General features: G+C 39.5%; 1 protein-coding gene across 4 annotated transcripts in view; it reads left to right on the top strand.

Moving 5' to 3' along the window:
* Positions 1–1,208: 1,208 nt before the first annotated feature.
* The window catches only part of LOC131233323 (protein VASCULAR ASSOCIATED DEATH 1, chloroplastic-like), a 39,586-nt gene continuing 19,680 nt past the window's right edge, over positions 1,209–21,114 (top strand). The window contains exons 1-12 of one of the 4 annotated variants that reach the window (XR_009165168.1): positions 1,209–1,583; positions 1,720–1,779; positions 4,712–4,762; positions 5,006–5,071; positions 5,454–5,549; positions 8,017–8,118; positions 12,816–12,916; positions 12,990–13,198; positions 13,584–13,624; positions 13,741–13,828; positions 14,600–14,686; positions 14,814–14,868. Coding sequence is in view for 3 of the 4 variants with exons in the window: in XM_058229992.1 (XP_058085975.1) it covers positions 1,290–1,583; positions 1,720–1,779; positions 4,712–4,762; positions 5,006–5,071; positions 5,454–5,549; positions 8,017–8,118; positions 12,816–12,916; positions 12,990–13,198; positions 13,584–13,624; positions 13,741–13,828; positions 14,600–14,686; positions 14,814–14,868 (1,250 nt within the window). In the remaining variant the exon portion in view is untranslated. The remainder of the gene's footprint in view (positions 1,584–1,719; positions 1,780–4,711; positions 4,763–5,005; positions 5,072–5,453; positions 5,550–8,016; positions 8,119–12,815; positions 12,917–12,989; positions 13,199–13,583; positions 13,625–13,740; positions 13,829–14,599; positions 14,687–14,813; positions 14,869–21,114) is intronic. The other 3 variants (XM_058229993.1, XM_058229992.1, XM_058229994.1) reach the window with 3 other exon arrangements.

The raw sequence follows: 21,114 nt of genomic DNA, 5'->3' as shown, positions 1-21,114 counted from the left end.
ATGGAAAATAAATATCACTTTGGACCGCAAGAAGGTTCTGGTAGATGCTGTCATCCCCGCTATTACTTTGGTGGGTCCACTTAAGCTTTGGACATGCTTTAATTTCGAGCTCATGCCCTGAAATGAGCTCGAAAAATGGATGGATGGCATGAATAAGAACATACATCACAGTGGGCCCCACAGGGTTTAGCTTGCCGAGTTACTTGAATGTCCTGATTTGTAGGGAATCCATTCTTCTGGTGTGTCCTGTTAGGTGAGTACATTTGGATGGTATACAACAACAACTGTGTCCCACTCACAATTTTTGAAAGATTTTAATGGTGAGACTTCACATCTCAATTGTTTTCCATGGTGAAGCTCACCTGAGGCCTGATTTTGAACCCTTTTCAAAACCCAGGAGGCGCACCTGATGGATGGACTGGATCTCATCTATATGAAGTTCATTCCATCCATGTCGTCAGAAATCACATTTTAGTGCAGGCTTTCTATGTATATAAAGGCAGAGCTCACGAGTTGGATGGCCATGGTTGATCCACCGTCTTTTCTTTTTTTGTTAGCTTGGTAGTACACCCACTGTCAATTCACACCTCAATGTTAGCCACCCCCGATAGGGAATCGATACCAAGGTCTCAGTGTTGAACCCAGGTGTCTTTCTCAGTCTACCACTTGAGCTATGGATCTAGGTGTACAATCTCCCTGTCCATGTGTCAAATGAAGGTGGCTCGATCACATAGCATCAGGAGAGCTGTGAGAGCAGATTGCCTATCGAGAGTAAACTGTGCACGTAATCCATCTGTTTTTCAAGCACATTTTAAGGTATGACTATAAAATTGAAACATATCCAAAACTCAAATAGACCACACGGAAGGGAATATCGGAGACAATGACGTCCATTGAAACCTTCTTGGCCCACAATAATGTTTATTTGCTATCCAATCTCTTTGTAAAGTCAAAAAGGCATAGATAAATAGAAAACACAAATATCAACTTGATCCAAAACTGTAGTGGCCTTAGTAAGTTTTCAGTGGTAGGCATTCAATTCACAATGTGGTGTGGTAGATTTCAAAATGAGCTGTAAGAACAGATGAAAGGATAAGACACACACATGACAGAGGCACCATACAATTTAGTCGGTAAGATAAACCGTCTAGCTGAGTTACTAAGTACGCAATCGGCGCTCTCGGCAGCTCTGTCATATTATTTCCTCGTTCGTTTTCGTATACAAATGGTATAGACTCGCTTCTCTCTCTCTTGCCCGCATCGCCTTTTGAAGGCTTTCTCATGTCTTCATGAATTCCATCCTTTCTTTCTCTCAAACCCTAGATCAGGGCATGGCCGTCGCCTCTGAAATGAAGGAGAAGATCGAGTCCCCGCACTCCATGGAGCTCGCTCCTTCTTCGCCCTTCCCATCATATTCCAGTGCCGATCCTGACGCTATTGTCGATCCCAATCCCGATCCCGATCCCGATCCCGAAACCTCCTCCCTCATTTCCGCCGCAGCAATGCCAGGAGTCGGCGATCTCTCAGACCGGAGGGATCAATCCGATCCGTCCACTAACCTGCCCGGGGATGACGAAATCCAAGTACGGTCCTCAATTCTTCTTAATTAGGTTACTTCGTTAGGTATCACTTGCAGTTTATCTAGGTGAAAGATGAGACGTTTTCAGTGGAATGCATCTGTTGACATGCCACAATTCATTCCTGTTTGTTGTTTTACAGTCTCAATTGGCGTTGAGAAGTGAAGAGTATCGATTACTGTTTCATCTCCCACCGGAGGAAGTAAGTCCAATTCAATTTCACTCTGGCATTGCTTGCTTCGATTCTTTTATTGTGTTCACATTCCCAACCGTCCATTGGGGTGGACAGGTATCCCTATCTGTATATCCTGCCCAATTCTGGAATCTTGGAGGGAATCTAAATTTGAGTGTTGAAGGTATTCCCTTCTTTGGGGTGGAGATTGGTAGATGTTCGGCATACAATTTCATTTGAGTGTATAGAGTTCTAAAAATGAAAATATTGGAAAACACTATGATGGATTCTGCTGGTCCTGATTGAAATGGCTGCATCGTAATGGTTCTTTACAGCCATGATTGTTCCATCATATAACAATGACCGTTTTTGAAATAATGGTTGTTATTTAGCGGGCGTATTTTGTTACATAACACAATGGAAAGTGAACATTCCCATTATAACGACCGTTATACTAGGTGTTATGATGGTTTTTAGCCTTGGTGCATACTTGATTCATGTTAGGTACATAAGAGGACCTTCCATTTCGCACTCTCCACAAGTTGGAAGCTTCTTCTTCTTTTTTTTTTGAAGGGTAACAAGGACTTCTATTCAAAAGGCGCCGTGTTGGCGCCACAAACTACAAAGAAAGCAGAAAATCTAAATTACAATCCTCTAAACATTTTACATTTGAAGCTTATTCCAATACATTAGATTTAGCCCTTAGAATAACATCCGATTCCTTGTTGGAAGTATTATGGAAGCATCTACTGTTCCTTTCTCCCCAAATCGCCCATCATATAGCTAAAACCATCATTCTCCATACGATGGTCTTTTGCTTTCCAATCCTTACGCCATGCCAACTCAAAAGAAACATCTCAACTTAGAAGAAACATCTCAACTTAGGCATTACCCAAGACATGCCAAAGGAAGTAAAGAATCTGCTCCAATTATCCACATTGGCCTTGTATCCTTCCCAATAACTCAGCCACAACCACAAACAAATAGGAGGATAAAGGATCTCCTTGCCTAATACCTCTCGTTGGTTTGAAAAATCCTTTAGGGGAGCCATTAACTAACAAAAAGAAGCAAGCTAAACTCACACACTCCCTTATCCACACCCTCCATCTTGGCCCGCATCCCATTTGCTTTAGTATATAATCCAAGAACCTCCAGTTAATGTGATCATAGGCTTTTTCCATATCCAATTTGCACGCTACATCACCATTCCTTTACTTATGTTGGGAGTCAACACATGCATTTGCAATCAGAATGCTATTGATAATTTATCTTCCCTTAATAAAAGTTCCTTGGTTAGATATAATTGATGCAAAACCGTTCGGAATCTAGTAGCCAAAGTTTTAGCTAGAATTTTTTATGGTCCTCCAATCAGACTAAACGGCTTGAAATCTGTCTACTCCTATAATTTTTTGGATTAAAGTGATGAAAGACACACCCAACTCTGTAGATAAACGGCCTCTGCTATAAAACTCTAACATGAAACTCATGATGCCTTCTTTGACTACCTCCTAAAACTCTTGAAAGAAGGCCATTGGGAAGCCGTTAGGATTGTGGGCCTTATCCCTTCCCAACGATGTTACGACGACCTTAACTCCTTCCTCTGATATAGGCGTTTCGATTGAGATTGCGTCGTCGTCGGAAAGCCTAGAGATCTCTAGATCATCCGCTAAGGGCTTATCCCATCCCTTGTCTATGAGAAGAGATTTGTAGAATTCAACTACAGATCTTCATTTCTTCTGCCTTCCACAACAATGCTACTTAACTTGTTGCTTCTTGCCCATGTGCTAGTGATGCTATGGAAAAATTCAGTGTTCTTATCCCCTTCCTTTAACCATGTATCTCTTGAATTTTGCTTCCATTTAATCGCCTCTTCCATTAAGCAATCCGAGTATTGTTTAGATAACCACAACCTTCTTTCCTTTTCCTCCTCCGAAAGCTCCACCTCTTCCACCTTTATGTCGAGGTCGTAAATGCCTTTTGACATTGCATCCATCTCCTCTTCTTGCTTTCCCAAAAACTCTTTTTTCCAACCAATAATTTTGGACTTTAGGAGCTTTAATTTCTAACTTAATCGAAAACTGGCATGGCCATGAATGATGGAGTTCCACCAATATTTGTGACACTTAGCGAAACCATCAATCTTGAACCAAGACAACTCAAAATGGAAAGGTTTCAGCCCCCAACTCTCCTCCTTTGCTTTGAAGAATAGAAAATGGTAGGTCTACATAGTCAAGAGTGTTGCATGATAGGGGTAGTGCTGTGATTTTGTAATTAGTGTTAGAAGTCTTCTCGAGTTAGGTCAAGAGTGTTGCATCATAGGTGTGGTCCCGTAATTTTTTAATGTGTTAGAAAATTTCTTGAGTTTGGTCAGCATTATGTTTGTCTGTTTTTATTTGTTACCTAACTTTCACATGGTCTTTTAAATTTTTTATTTGACCTTATGTTTTTTTCTTTTTCTTTTTCTTTTCTTGATAAGTAACGGCAATTTTATTAAGAAAAGAGGAATGGGACTCTATCCATTAAGGTAATGAATAAGAGACACCAACAAACATGGAATGCTTGACCATGGCAGGCCAAGTCATCCGCAATAGCATTAGCCTCTCATGAAACTAAGGTAAAAGAAACTATACAAGGAATGGACAACTGTTTAATTTCACTAACACAAAAAATGGTATTCCAATGAGCTTGAATTTAACCGCAAGCCTAAGTGACAACACTTTTTGAGTCCCCTTTCCATGATGAGGTGATCAAGAGAGCACAAAAACTCTTTGGGTAGTATGGATCACCTTCAGTGCTTCCAATTCTGGATGATTCAAGTAACCAATTACACTAGGCCCCTAAAAAACAATTTTACAACTACCTTTTGTCGCTGCTGACGACGACGACGATTTCGTTTTCACACTCAGCCTAAGAAAGAATGATCCATCTTTTTTAATATCTCTCTCTCTCTCACATATTGCAGGTCCTTGTCCAAGATTTCAATTGCGCCCTGCAAGAGAACATTCTTCTTCAGGTAAGTCATGTTCCCAGTGAATTTTGGAGTCGATTTTCTTCAGATGATATTTACATCAGTGCATTTTCTGTCATCTTTGCTTCATTTCCTTTTCCATTGTCCTTTTCCATGCAATAGTGCATTCTAATTTTAGTTTTGCCTTGAAAGTTTTAACTCCAAGAATAAACATTTGTGTCTTAATGTCATTATAATCTTTCTATAGTGTTATTTCTATTTTTCTAATTGGAGTTGTTAAGTGTGCAGGGTCACATGTACTTGTTTGTCCACCATATCTGCTTCTACTCCAACATATTTGGATTTGAGACAAAGGTATGCAGATAACTTGTTGCATTGTCTGGTTCTACAGTTCTACTGGCACCTGGGTAGAACATAGCAAGTGTCAGCTGGGAAAGATGGCTATTGTATCTTTACAGTTTATGTTGTTGGATCTATCTTTCGTGTTACCACATGCAATATATTTCTAGCACTTGGTTTCAGCTCAACATGATATTTAGAACTTGTTGTTTCTTGAAGTTTATTTCATCTGGAGATGTGGTTAAAATTGGTTGTTTTCATATTTCGGTGACAGGTAGAAAGTAGAAACATGATCATATTTTCTTGATCCAGAAAACTCTACCTGCCCTAGTTTCATCAGCAATTTTCTTTATAACTTATGTTGTGATGGAATGTTTAACTTCCTCTCATATTGCAGAAAACCATCCCTTTTAATGAAGTCACATTTGTACGGAAAGCAAAAACAGCAGCTATCTTCCCTAATGCCATAGAAATTGTTGCTGGGGAGAAGAAGGTATTTTAGATTTGAGTGCCCTTTCTAGTTTCATGCATGTAATGACATCTTGTTTTACCTTTTTTTTTTTTTTTGAAAGGTATCTTGGTTTACATTATATATGTGTGTGCATGTAGAGTTCTCAAGTCTAACTGGTTGGAGCACAAGTTAGAGTCCACCCATATGATAACTTCCAACCTAGTAAGTGCATGAGACATCCAACCCTGTTGGCTGGCCCCACCTTGAGAATTGCTCAGTGCAAAGGCCAACCTGGCCTATATACTCATCAAGTGGGCCACACCATATAAAACATTGTTTAGCCATTAGTAAATATAAAAAAACAGGCATGGTCCACTTAATAAGTGGCTGTTGCCAAGTTTTCCAAAAGGTGATCCTTATGATTGGCCCAACCTATTGGAAGGGTTGCGTGTGCTTGTGTGTGAGTGCATGTATGTGTGTAGTCTCACACACACACATGCACAAAAGCCCACATGCGTGTTCAAGTAAGTCAGTCTAGATGTTACTGGTCGAAGATAAAGGTGGTCCACTCGGTGGCCCGTGATATTAGAAATAAGTGGACAGGTTAGAAAACTTCTGCCAATTTCATAACTGTACATTTCTTCAGTTAAATGTGGCCCACCGGACTAGTGGTCCATCCTCATTCTTGGGATATGGAATTTGACACAGTGGTACCTCTTTTATGAATGGCCTGGATATTGCACCTGTCTGCCATGATGGCATAGATAGTGGCATGTGCATTCACTGATTTGTATATGTGTATGGACTTAGCAAAGCTCTACGATACACACATGCATGCATGTGCGAGCACACACATATATCATACACAATATCTTATTGAAAAATAATATATCTACATATTTTACAATATGCATTTTCTAGTTGAAAAAAATCTTATTTTAATACTATATGACAAATTTGAAGAGCGTGCATTATTTTAGTTTTGAAGCATTTGGGAAACACTTTTCTTTCTTCATATTTTGGTTTCCTTGAAAGGCCAAATAACAATTCAAGTTATTTGGGCCACCCATTCGCAGAAAAATAAATCTGCCCGTTGTGTACTCCAGGCTATCCACTTTGTTAAATGGATTGTCTGCTTACCAAGTTGTGTTCCAATCAATAACTTCTACCATATATGATGCGAGTAGCTATGGACAAATTTACCCACACTAAATTTTTGGATGAGGTAAAGCTTTGGCTTATTTAAGGACATGGGAAGGGTTTTAGCAAAAAGAAAGGTTATGTAGGGATTTAGAATAAGACCAACTGACCGACCGTTCCTTCAACTACGCTCTCCCTTCTTAGAAGGAGAGAAACTCTAATACTTTGGTAGAGTAAGATGGTTGATACACGGGTACTAAGAAATTATGCACAATGAAGCTAATGAATTGAATTAAATTGTGAAAATCATAGGTTTAGATTCAGCTGGACTTTAATTTTTTTAAAAAAATATATTGATTTTATTTTCTAAATGGCTTATTGGTGGATATTTAATGGATGGCGAAATGGAGTCAGTCAATGGTCCAAATTTGTCAAATAAAATCGGAGCTTAGAAACATTAGATCAATTTGATTTTGGAAATAACCTATCTAATGTGATTCCTACAACTTGAACGGTTTGATTGAGCTAATGTATGCCAAGTGTATGATTTCAAAGTGCCTGAGTATCAACCTTTACACTTTGCTGAAGTATCGAATAACACCCTTTTATAACTTCAGCTCTCTCCCAAGTCTTGCAAACCACTACCTCTCTCTGCATGTGCATTGCACTGCTATAGCCACTAGTACTGCAGTACATGTCATCTCACCCACCATCCTAGATCCCACACCATATTTAGCAAATAGACTTAAAGCTTTTAAGTAAAAAGCTTCAGAAGATCAAGATACTGTATTAAAAATCCTGTATTCAAAGAAAGCATGATCAAATCTAATAATTTGAAGCCTGTGGCTGAAATGGTAGACAGGGCATGTTTCAACAACGAAGTCTCGGGTTCGAGCCCAGCTTACCTATCCTTAATTTTTTTTTAAAAAGGAATTTTTTTATTTTTTTATTTTTTTTTTAAATTTGAAACCTTTAAGCATTAATCTCAACAAAACTAAGCAGAGAAATGGAGCACTCCCAAAGGGCCCCATTTGGAATATGTGATCAAAATGGTGGAACACGATTCAGGTAGTTGGCCCCAATTAGTTGGGATAAGGCTTAGGTGATGATGATGATTAACTCATCACTGTCAATGGGTACTGCACTCTCCAATGGCCAGATTTATGTGATCTCTCCGCCATCATGTAGCTGTCTGCATGTAGAAGACATCCAGTGATCCTGATCAGGATATGGACCCATTTCACATCATTAATTTTCAGGTTTCTGTAATGTTTAAGTGATCATTTGTTAGTTTAATTTATTATCTTATACTGTGTTGTTGAATTATGAGGTTAGCTGCAAAGTCTTATTTCATTTTTGTTTCTGGCAGCACTTTTTTGCATCGTTCTTCTTCCGTGACGAAGCTTACCGGCTCATTGTAGATGGATGGTCACAACATAATACTGGTGCTAATTCTGTCATAGATCGTCAGGCATGTCATTTTCCTCGTACATATTGCGGTTGTTCAGGCATTTATTGAGATATGGTTGCTTTTTGGTCAGTCTTGAATGAGGTACTTAGGAAAGGGTTTGTCTGAATTAGTTGTATGCTTCATGTGAATTTAGTCAGGTACCTTGCAATATGATTTCTTGCTACCTTTCTAAGAACAATAATTGCTTCTCAGCATCCATCTGGACACATGCACATGAGGACCAACAAAAATTGTTCTAGATGAAGTCTTGCTTGGTTTGTTAAAGTTTCTCCATGTTTATCCTTGATGTGCATAAAGCATGTTTTGTTCTAATTTTTGCAGGTGTTTAGAGATGAGACTTGTTATGAGACATACCACTAAAGACAGATGTTATTAGAGTCCTACTTTCAGATATTGTTGGGTTGAGTAAGAGATAACCCCAATTGCATATGCTAATCTTCCATCTAAGTGGCCGCCCCCACTCAGATGGTTAAGGGCAATGCTTTGGTCTTCCTTTTAGTTTCTCTATGGATAAAAAGTGTGATGCTAGGTGGAAAGGTGAGGACTTGGCTGATATGAAAGGAGTTTTGAATCATCATCACCATCGTCTAAGCCTTATCAGAATTAATTGGGGTTGGCTACATGAATCCTGTCCCACCATTCCACTCTATCAAGGGCAGAAATTTTGAATAATTTGCGTATATAATTTGAAATATTTGAAACGTGCAAAATTTTCTTGCTTAGGTTTTTACTTCAATAGAAGATTTTGTTTGTAGGGACACATTCAATGAATGAGGAGTTCGTTTGAGTTTTTGGAATATTAGCATGCCTTTTGGCTTCACTTGCAAATTTTGCCCCTAGGAACATATATTTAGCGCACAAGGAACTTAAATATTTAAGTTGGCTGGAGAATACATCCATGCATTCGTCAGTGCATACATAACACCCCTTAGGTACCTTGGATTTGCTATTAAATGGGTGGATTTCAAATCCAAATAGCTGCCTTTTGCATTTGGCAGCGTTGGATTTGCAGGTAAATGAAATCGGAGGTATTTCAAATATACCTTTTTGGTGTGTTTTGAAATCTTAGCAAAATGCTGAGATTCTGGCATAATCCAAAGGAAATGCCTTTTTTGCCTCCTATTTAAGGGTAGGAGAGTTGCATATGTAATAAAGGTGTCTCTAGGCTACTAATCCATTGAACACATGGCACGCTGATGATACCCCAAAACAATCCAATTATTGGCTGCAACACTAAAATCACATCAATAGAATGATCTGAACCATCCAAATGTTGGACATCTAAACGGACAGTTAGGAAACTTCTATGAGTATCTTGTTTGTGATCCTTGCATTTGTGGCCCACCCAAGGCTCATAATTTCTTCTTTTTTGGCCAAAGTATATATTTTGATGGGCTCATTACAATCATTCTATCAAATATCTCTCTCACACACACACGCACACATATATATACATACTAATTTGGGATATGAAAGCTGACTTAGTTAATCAAATCTAAGTCCTATGAATATACCAAAGAATTCCAATGCCCTCCCAATACAATCTTCCAAAAGGAAGATTTGGATTCTAGTGCATTTTAACCAAACACAAATGAGGATTTGGAATCGCCTTGATTACAATGTAATTGTGATTTGGATTCCAATGCATTCCAAATCCAAGCTCCCAAACAGGCCCCAAGTAAATTTTAAATCCATGAATTTCACAAATCAAATCCTTCACCCCAAACAGCCCCCAAATGTCTTCAAGAATTTGAATTAAAAATTTTCAGCTTCAAATTTCCAATTTGTAATTTCAAATTTTCAAAATTTGAATGTCAAATTTCAACTATAGAATTTACCATTTCAAATTTGAAATTTCATTTTTACACTTTCAATTTCAAACTTCAAAATTTTAAAGACTCGAATCTAAAATTTCTAATGTGAATTTTGAATTTCAAATGTGAAAATGTGAGAGGGCAAGAAGTAATAAACTCTTTGGTTGCAGGTCCCATATGGTTCCAATCCATTCTTGTTCCACATACTGGAGCAACCCATTTGTACAAGAGGATCTAATCAACAGACCCCCTCCATATCCTGCACAAATGACTCTTTTCCAAAATGTGTCTCCTTCAACAGAAAACCTCCACTGCCACTTTCCAAGAAGTGAGGCTTTCATTCTCCTGATTTTCCTAATTCCCAGACCTCCTAGTCTTTGGGTTTACAAACATCTTTCCAATTCTCCAAATGGTACTATCTAAAGACCTTCCCCTGCCTCAAGAGATCCCTCTGGATTTTGTCAAACCTGTCCATCACGCTAGCCATACGTTGGAAAAGACACATGTAGCAGACAGGCCTGTTCGACAGGCAACTTTGACCAACTTAATTCTATCACCAAAAAGGCAAATATTTGCTTTTTCCACACCAACAGTCTTCTCTCCACCCTTTCTATACCGGGGTCTCATCGATATTTATTAGGTTTGCCAATAAATATAGGAAGGGCAAGATAACTAGAAATCGAACCATTGGCTGGAAGATAAATGGCAATATAGAAAACCACCGATGGCTTTGAGCTTCCTAATCTTCTTTTTGTTTAGACCAAGTAGAGAGAACAACAAATACTAGGGAGAATAACTGCTTTGTCCCTGATTAATGGATTGTCTTTTCAAACCTGATGATCAAAGAAGGGGTTGGTTAGAAGTGATTATTGGCAAAAAGTGAGGGTTTAGAAATATAGTTGTATGAAGCACGAAGCGAACCAGCAATGAGTTCTAGTGCAGGAGTGGGGAAGCATCTGTTTGAAAAGTTAGCAAATATAGTGGCTAGGAAACGTGGGTCCAAAGCGTGATTCGAAATGGGAGTGGCACCTAGTTAGAAGGATCCTACAACTAAGCGTAGAAATGTTCGTTGGCTGCCTCATATGGTAATGCTAAGCTGTACTTTGATAGGAGCTCAAGAGGTAATACTGGGTAGGGATTGTGATGTAGGACAATTAACCACTTGCTCTAAAAGCTTGAACTGATAGGGCATGACGAATCAATCCCTTTATCTGATAGCCCAGGCCAAGGTGTTCAAAATCAGTTACGTAACAGGGTTAAAATGGCCGTAACGGCCGTTATAGAAAAACGGGCCGTAACGGCCCCGTAATGGTCCAGTAACAGTTTTTTTTAAAAAAAAATTTATAACTATCATAACGGTAACGGTGGTGCCCTTTACGGCTACCGTTACCATTTTAGAAAACCTTGGCCCATCGCATGGGTTAAGACCTCGGCCGAACCCCCCTCATGTGCCCCACTTCACATAGGTTTCGCTTCACACGAGCCACTCGCCTCATGCCAACCACCCGCCTCACTCGGGCCGCCCGCCCCGAGTGTGCCTCTACATCCCACAGGCCACCCTACTGGAGCCTAGTGTGAAAATACTCCTGCATTATTCACTCCCAATGAGGAGTCTCGAACATGAGACATCCTGCTTTGATACTACTTTGATGTAGGGCAATTAACCACTTGCTCTAAAAGCTCGAACTAATGAAGCATGGCGAATCAATCACTTTATCTCATAGCCCATGTCCCACATCGCATGGGTTAGGACTCGGCCGAACCCCCCTCGTGGGCCCCACTTCACATGGGTTTCGCTTCACACGAGCCACTCGCCTCACCCGAGCCGCTCACCTCGAGTGTGCCCTTGCATCCCATGGGCCACTTCACTCGAGCCCGGTGTGAAAATGCCCCTGCATTAGATTGGTGGTATTATTTGTAATGGAGATGGATAAGTTTTTTGGATCTACTGAAGACCGTGACTCTAATGCGGCATTGATGAAGGCTCTTTAGACTAGAATTTCATAACTTCTTCCAATACATTTGGGTCTAGTGGTGATAGAGGCGGCTCTTTAAATGCATTGAGTTGTGTGATGTTGTTGGGGATATGTCATTGGAAATGAGATTGTTGATGGTTGGATTGAAGAGATTTAGGAACTGTGGTAGCGACCCCTATTCTCTCCCGCATAGAAGGGTAAGGGAACTCCAGAGCAAACTTGTCAGCTGGAGGGTGGTTGTAGCTTATCCATTGTTTTGTGTATACTTATTCCCTTCTGTAATTCTCATCTCTTTAATGCAACTTGCTCTTTACCTTTTAGTATTTATGTATGTATGTATGTACGTACGTACGTACGTATGTATGTATGTATGTGGGTCACTATGTCCATCTTTGAAGATGGCCTCAGTCCAACAGCCGGTGGTGCTCTTGGCTCTTTTCTCTTGCATTAAATAACCATGATTGATTGATGGGTCACCATGCTTGCCCACTGGTTTCTGCCATCTGGATCTCCTTTTTGGATTTGTAACTTCTGATTTAATTGATGGAGTTCTTTCCATTCTTCCTAGTGCTCACCTCTGTGCTGGATTTTTGCTCTCAAGTCTGAATGTTATCAAACAGACGAAGCACAATTTGAGAAGAGCTATGAGTTACTACGATTTCTTATTGGCTATTGTGTTACTCTTCTTGACCTGTATCATGTTCATTTGAGGGGATGATCCCCCCCCCCCCCCCTTCACGAATGAAATATTAATTGTGGTTGCTATAATGGTTTAGGGGTCTTTGAATTTTGCAAACCCTTTCTTTTAGATTGAAGGATGGGCTTGAGTTGAATCTTTGCATTCTTGGCATTTTACAGGATTCTTCAATGCCATTATCAATTTTTGATGAGCTGTTTCCTACTTCAGGAGTCAAAGCCTGATACAAGCAGCCAAGACAATGGTCTTGTTTTATTTGAAATATTCAAGAGCTTCAGGCGTCCGATTAATGACATCTGTTCTGTGGACAGGTAGAAAATTGTTTTAAGTTCTATTCCTGTTCTTCTAATGACCCTTGTTAACTAATTTGTGTCTGTGAATCAGGGTCGGTGATGCTTATGTTTCAGAAGAAAGTAAATGTTCAGAAGAATGTAAACGTTCAGAAGAAAGTAAACGTTCATCCAACAGTGAAGATGACTTAGGTGTATCAATAAAGCTTTCAGAATTACATGAGAATGGAGCAGAAAATGCTGAGTGTTCATCTCATGGAGAGTCTCTGATTTGGAAGGTGGAGGATGTTGATGCCCCAAAGAGTTAGTTGATTCATTACTTTACTCATTGGCCATGACTCTTGTAGCACAGCATATGTATGAGTTCTCAATAGTTTGATTTTATGTGCTTGACTCAGTATATTTATTTCATGTACTTTGTTGCCCCAAAGAGTTGATTCGTTACTTTAATCTTTGGCTATGACTCTTGTAGCATAGCATATATTTGAGGTCTGAATAGTTTGATTCCATGTTCTTTACTTCGTGGACTTATTTCTTTCACTTTGATGAACTGTTTTGAGTTTTGCAATTTTAAGTCAATTGGTTTCTTCAGAGTGTCTGTATGTCGATCTGTAAATTTGAATTTCTAGTTTAGAGTTTATCCGTCAACTTCCCATTCACTTTGTCCATTGTACATGTTTTTTGACAGTACCTGAATACTATACAATCGTTGCTGAGTCGAAGTTTCCGGTAGTGTGACATCTTATTGCTGTATTGGGTATTTTGCACTCCCATGGATAGTGCCTTAACTCTCATTTTGCCTTACTGATTTGATTTAATTCAAAATATCAATTAATGGTGCATAGGTTCAGGTAGAGGAGTTCTTCAATCTCTTTTTCTCAGATGAAGCCATCAACTTTGTTGAAACGTTTCATAATAGATGCAGAGACAAAGGTAGCATTTTGCACTTAATCGGGAAGCATTTTTTTTTATTTTTTATTTTTGACATAATTAGTTTCTATTTTATGATTATTACATTGATTACTGTCAAATAGCAATACAATTAAGTTTGTTTCCATTAGACCTGAATTCTGAAGTGTTTTTGCTTCGGATATTTATTTTTTCTGGGCCATGGTGATTAACTGCAAAGAAGATAATCTGATGCCCAAACCAAGGAAGCTGTCCCCCTTTGTTGGGATGGAAGCTTAATTTCGATGGATCTTTTCATGGGAATCACCAGCCATGAGATAGCGGCAGAATTGTCAGGGATGGTAATGGCATCATTTTGATGTCCTTCTTGGACTTGGCCAGTATAAGATCCTCTTCAAAAGCAGAGGTGCTTGCTCTTAAAATGGTTTGGTAATCTTCACCACTCACTCCTTGGGGCCGTTGATTGTCGGGGGTGACTCTGCAGATGGACCATCAATTTGTCCTGGAAGCCTTTGCACATTTTGCTCCCTCCAGGCTAAACATTTCTTTTGCCCATGTGGAAAGAGAGGCTAATGAGGTGGCAAATGCTGTGGCTAAGGAAGGCATGTCTTGCTTTCCTGTTTGTATCAGGGAATCTCCCCTTTCTTCGTGATATAATTGCTTTTTTGCTTTGCTGAAGTCCACTAAAGGGAAAAAACCTTGATTAAACTATGTATGTCACAATGAAATTATTTTATGCCATAGTTCATAAATTGTATGTACATGTGAACCATATTTCCTATTTCCATCTTTCAGATTATCGTTGCACTCCATGGAATGAGCATGAGCAGTATGGACATTCCCGTGATGTGTCATTCCAGCATCCTATCAAACTATATTTTGGTATGGCAAGGCGCCTTAGTAATTTTCCGTGAAGCACAGTTCATAAATTTGATTTGATTATATTAGATTCTTGACTTGCTTTTAAGTTTTCAGTGAATCTCAATTTGATTTCTGTGATGCATTCAAGGTGCAAGATTTGGTCAGTGTCGGGAGGTACAGAAATTTCGAGTCTACAGAAATGGGTATACCATATATTTCTTTTATCTTTATACTATGATGATGAAAGTATGCTGTCAGTCAACTTGTACATCCTTGTTGCACTTAATACCTTCCAAAATACTAATACTCTGTTGGTTTGTGTGGCATTGAAAGGAACCTGATACATTGTTAGCTAAATTTTCTTGACAGAAGTTTGAAAACTCTCGTTATTATAAAATTTTCACACTTGATGATGTGTCAGCTGAGGTTTCGAGTGTTCTGTTGTAGACATAGTCGTTGGAAAGCAAAGTTTGATGGTAACATCTTTTGACATTTTCATGTTCAATGGGGGAATTAATGATGGTAACATCTTTTGATATTTTCATGTTCAATGGGGCATTAAGGAGATGCTATGCCTTAGAAAAGCACGTATTCAGCTTGTTATCAGAAATTAGGAGAAAAGATGTTCATTTTTTTAATACAAAATTAGTTCAAATACAAATTATCTCTCTAGCTGATATATAAAAAATGTATTATGGAAATTAGCAAATGAGACGGATATATCAAAAAATTAGTTGGTTTCATGCGACGGAGGTCTACTACTAAAGCTATTTTCCTACTTAGACAATTGATGGAGAAATATAGGAAGAGGAGGACCTCCACGTGGTCTTTAGAGAATTATGGTAGGGTCCATGAGAGTTGATCTGGTAGGTGTTGGGAAAGGAGTTTCATGAGGATATTTTGACATGATTAAGGATATGTATGAGGGAGTGATAACAAATTTGGGGACCACTAGTGGAGAGAGAAGTATGTTCCCAATTATTGTAGGCTTGCACTATGGGTTGGCATTGAGCTCATTTCTTTTCTCATTGGTTATGGATGAGTTAATGAGGCATTTGTAGGAAGAGATCCCATGGTGTATATTGTTTGCAGATGATATAGTTTTGATTGACAACATGAGGGAGGGCGTAAACACAAAGGTCGATTTATGGAGTGGTGTTTTAGAATCTAAAGGATTTAAAATTAGTCAAACTAAAATAGATATATGGAGTGCAATTTTGGTAACAAGGAGTGAAAATAGGGAATTAGTTATGTTTGCTAACTAAGAGCCCCAAAATGACCACTTTCAATATCTTGGGTCTATACTTCATGAAGTTGGAGAGATGAATGAGCGGCAAGACGAGGAAGGATAGAATTAGAAATGAATGCATTTGAGGTAGCGCCAATAGGTAATAAGATGAGGGTAAGGAGACTTAAATGGTTTGGTCATGTGCAATGGAGACCAAGAACCACACTTTTTAGGAGGAGTGAGTTGGTACAAGTTGAATGCCCAAAAGGACTTGGATGGAGGTAATAACAAAAGACTTTGAAGAATTATGGTCTAATTGAAGTTATGGCCCTTGATGTAGTAAAATAGTGGAACATGATTCATGTACTCGCGCCAATTAATTGGGATAAGGCTTAGATAATGATGATGATGATTATGGAAATTGGCAGTAAATGTATATGGACATAGTGCCCAAAAGAACATGGATGGAGGTAGTAAGAAAAGAATTGATGAATTATGGTCTAATTGAAGTTATGGCCCTTGATGGAGTGAAATAGTGGAACATGATTCATGTACCCGCCGTTGAAGTTATGGTTCGACTGAAGTTAAGGCTTAAATAATGATGATGATGGAAATCGATAGTAGGGTTGTAAATGGTCGGGTTTGGGGCGGGTTTAGCCAAAACTAGACCCACCCATTTACAAAATGGGTCTAGGTCCAAATTTTAGACCCAGACCCTTTTACTAAATGGGTGGTTCTAGGTCATGTCTGAGTCAACCCCATCAAACCCATTTATAAATAGGTCTGGGTCTAGTAGAGGGAGATCCACACAAACCCATTTATAAATGGGTCCGGTCTAATGGGTTTGGTTAAGGAATATCCTGACCCTGAACCAGAACCACTTATAAATGAGTTAACAGGTCCGGTCGGGTCTAACGGGTCCAGGTCACTTTGAGTTTATATCAAAATTAATCAATGCCAATTAATAATAAAAATGCCAATGGATGGACGGGGTAGATTTCTCACAAACATCACGGTGGGCCCCACTTAGCATCCCAGCGCAGTAACTTCTTGCAAAAGCCTTCCACATGCAATCCACGTACATCCTAATTCACTAATCCCACCATCTTCAGCGCGTCGATTCAGATTCTGTGATGCCCCATATTCTCAGCCGGACATGGGGTGAATTTCTCCTTTTCCCACATTACTTGTCAAAGTATGCAAGCATTTTTGTTGGGTTTAAAACTGAGTCTGGATGGGTCCCTTGCAATATAGACCAGACCCGCCCATTTACTAAATGGGTTCAGGTCGGGTCGGGTCGAGCCTGATATAAAGGAAACCAGATCCATACTCGTTTATTAACTAGGTCCGTTCTTGGACCCAGACCCGTACCATTTAACAATTGGGTCAGGTCTAAATGGGTCGCATTTGGGTACCCCCATTGGGTTCGCTAACCCATTTACAACCCTCATCGACAATAAATGTATGTGGAGGTAGTGTTGTGTTTCTAGACCCTTGTGCATGTGATCATGCATGCCTAAGATCGGTTGTAATATTTTTTTTTATTTTTTTTAAAAAAGGAAAATGAAGAATACACCATGATTATCTAATCAAAATCAAAGTATGGAGTTTCTAGATCTAGAGCATAACTTTGTGGAGAAGATGATCCTCTAAGATTTTGTCTCTTGAATATTCAAAGCTAAAACTCTTAGGGGGTGTTTGACATCTCTACAAATAAGAGCTTATTGGCTTATTTCTATATAAAAAAATAAAAAATAAATAAAAAAGAAGAAAAAAAAAAAGAAGCTTTTAGACTATTTGGTAAAAGTCTAAGAGTGCGTATTTGTTTAGAAAGTTGCAAATAAGCTCCGATTTTATAAGTTGGGGAGGGGTTACTTTTTGAAATGGAGCTTATTTGGCTTAAGCGGGTAGACATTTTGAACTAATTTTTGGACAAGTTTATCCTTAAACTTTTCAAGTAATTCCCATCTTACCCTCTTCTCTTCTCTTTACAATCTCTTCGAGGTAGGCTCACATGATGATAGACCCATATTGAAGTTGGGTCCCACATGATGAATGGTCCCCAAAGGTGGGCCCATATAATGCAGGGTCACATCAAAGGTGAGCCCCACATGATGGATGGCCTGCATCAAAGTGTGGCCTCACACAATGCACGATCCACATCAAGTAGGTCCTACCTGATGGATGGTCCACATCAAAGGTTGGACCCACATGATGGAAGGTTGACATTAAAGGTGAGCCCACATGATAGATTACCCATATTGAAGGTTGGGCCCCACATGATGGACGGTCCACGACAAAGGTGGGACCTATATGATGGATGGTGGACATCATAGTTGGGTCCCACATGATAGATGGTCCACAACAAAGGTGGGACCCACATGATGGATGGTGGACATCAAAGGTGGACCCCTCATGGTGAATGACTCATATTGAATGTGGGGCCACACATCAAGGTGGGCCTACATAATGAACGGTTCACATCAAAGGTGGGCCCCACATGATAGATGGCCTGCATCAAAGTGGGGTCTATCATGACAGAACATGCACATCAAGTGGGCCCCATTTGATGAGTAGTCCACATCAAAGGTGGGCCCACATGATGGATGATGGTCAATGAAGGTGGGCCCACATGATGAATGACCCATATTGAAGGTGTGGCCCCACACAATGAATGGTCCACATCAAGGTGGGCCCACATAATGGACAGTGGGCTTCACATGATGGATGGCCAACATCAAAGTGTGGCCCATCATAATGGACGGTCCACATCAAGTGGGCCCCACCTAATGGACAGTCCACGTCTAAGGTCTCACATGATGGATGACCCCATATCCAAAGTGGGCCACATGATAGATGATCCACATAGAAGGTGTGCCACACACGATGAATAGTGGATATCAAAAGTGGGCCCCACATGGTGGACAATCTACGTTGAAGGTAGGGCCCACACTATGGACATATCAAATGTGGACTCCACGTAATGGGTGATGGGTAGTGGACATTGGGGGGCCCCACATAAAGGACAATTAATATTGATAGTGGGCCTCACATGATGGATGACCTACATCAAGGTGGGCCCCTAGTGACGAATGCTCTACATCCAAGACGGGCCTTGTATGATGGACGGCCCACTTTGAAGGTTTGTCTCACATAATGGATGGTCCACATCAAAGGTGGGCTCTATATGATGGTTGATCCACAATCCACATCTAATGGACAACATAGTGGATGGCACAAATGTCTTAAAGTATGAAGATTGTAGTCATCCATTCTTTTGTCATTTGGGGCATGGTTCATCTACGGTGAGATCCACCAAAACAACCATTTGGATTGCTCTTATAATAGAGTTGTTGTAATCTTTAAAAATGACGTCAACTACCCCTAAAAATTGCTCTTCTTTGAAGGTTTTACCAAATGTGCTTATTTCAAATAAGAGCTTTTTTTGGACTTGAAAACATGGTTTTACCAAACGAGCTTATTTAAAACAAGTGCTAGAACAAAAAGAGCTTATTGGAGTAGCTCTTATTGAATTAGAGTAGAGATGCCAAACGAGCCCTTATGCAAGAGCTATTGCCTCCAAAGATGGATCATCACAAGTTTTAGGGAACCCCACACTCAAGGAGATGAACCCTATGGTCACTCCAACCTCCTATGCCTACATGCCTCTTGGGTGTTTCTCACACACGAGGGGGGGGGGGGATCTTTGGGTCTTCTTACTTATTTAGAGTTCCTCTTGAGCTTTGGGCTTAATGAGCCTTCTCTCTTTAGTGCATTTGGGTCATCATCAACCATTTGCATAAAGGTCTTCACACACATGAATTCCGGCCCTCGGCACTTTCATTTATCTTGCATCCTTTGTCATCATCATCATCCTTCATCATGTAGGCTTAGGCCCGAAATGTGGACCCCACTTGATAAAGATGAAGATTCACTATTGGATTTTTGACAAGTCACTTAATAAAGAAAACACATGTATTTAAAACTATAAAGAAACATTGTTTTTCTTTTATAAAACCATTTTAATCAAAACCTTTTGACCCAAAAAGTTGCAAGAGCTCATGACTAAGTGGGCTAGTCAATCCATGCAATCTTCCATGGTGAAACAATGCATACAACATGAATTATCATGGAACACATACGTTTCCATCCAAATGGCCCAACCACACGCGTATGTCACCTTGGGATACAAGGTTCATGACATGTATTAAAGCTGCCTGCACAGATAACAAAGTCTCTATAACCAATTCTTATGTCTAAGGATGTTTGAATAGGGTGCTTCTGAGTATATGCTTCTGATATGGACCTAGAAGCATTCCCCATATGATCCACCATTCAATGTGTCAACTTTTAGGCGTACACACTCATGTATTGGTGTGAGTCCTCAACTCATTGCCTGAGACAAAGCAACACTGCTAAAGCAATCATCAAGTCACAAGACAACCGTACATATACACTAGCTCAGGCACATGATGGTTGTGCATGCTCATTTTCATGGACAAGGTCTCCTGAGCCAAATCTCTCACATGCCATTGGCTTAGCCATATGCACTTGGTCCAATACAATATCCATGAGGGACTTGATGATTTTCATCAAACAATACATGCTGTGCTTTTTAAGCACAACCTTCATGAGCAGCAAGTACTCTTTTCTCTCTTATCATGATAATGACGCATTGATAATAATCATAATTGTCATAATGATGGCGTGAGGTACGTATTGGGTTTCAAGGGCACAAAACCCAATAGGTAGAAGTATGAGATAATGTTTTAAATATCGTTATCACGTAAAGTATCGCACCCTTAGGATACCAATAAATATCGGTTACCGCATGGGATATATCGGTTGTATCGTGTAATGTATCGTTGTTGTTGGGAAACATGGGAACATTGGGAAATTGGTCAAATTTTTCAATGAAACTTCAGGAATTGTTGAAAAAGACATCAATACACATTTAAAAATCAAAACATTGCAAAAAAAAGTACACATAATAGGGGTTTCCTTTGTATGGGATCCTAATATATGTGCTTTTCAACTGAACTGATGCAAGCATAATCAAAGTCTATTTAGATAATTTATAAACGTAAGAAGACATGTATGAAAACATAAGCAATACATTCAAAAGCAAAATAAGAATCACTAGATCAGGTTACATACATGTTTAATTTTGTGTTTGGATACAAAGATTGTAATTGATTTGTGAGAAATTGAGAAATTTTGA

The sequence above is a fragment of the Magnolia sinica genome, chromosome 18 (assembly GCF_029962835.1).
Source record: "Magnolia sinica isolate HGM2019 chromosome 18, MsV1, whole genome shotgun sequence".
Classification (NCBI taxonomy): domain Eukaryota; kingdom Viridiplantae; phylum Streptophyta; class Magnoliopsida; order Magnoliales; family Magnoliaceae; genus Magnolia; species Magnolia sinica.
This window is presented reverse-complemented; position numbering and strand designations above follow the sequence as displayed.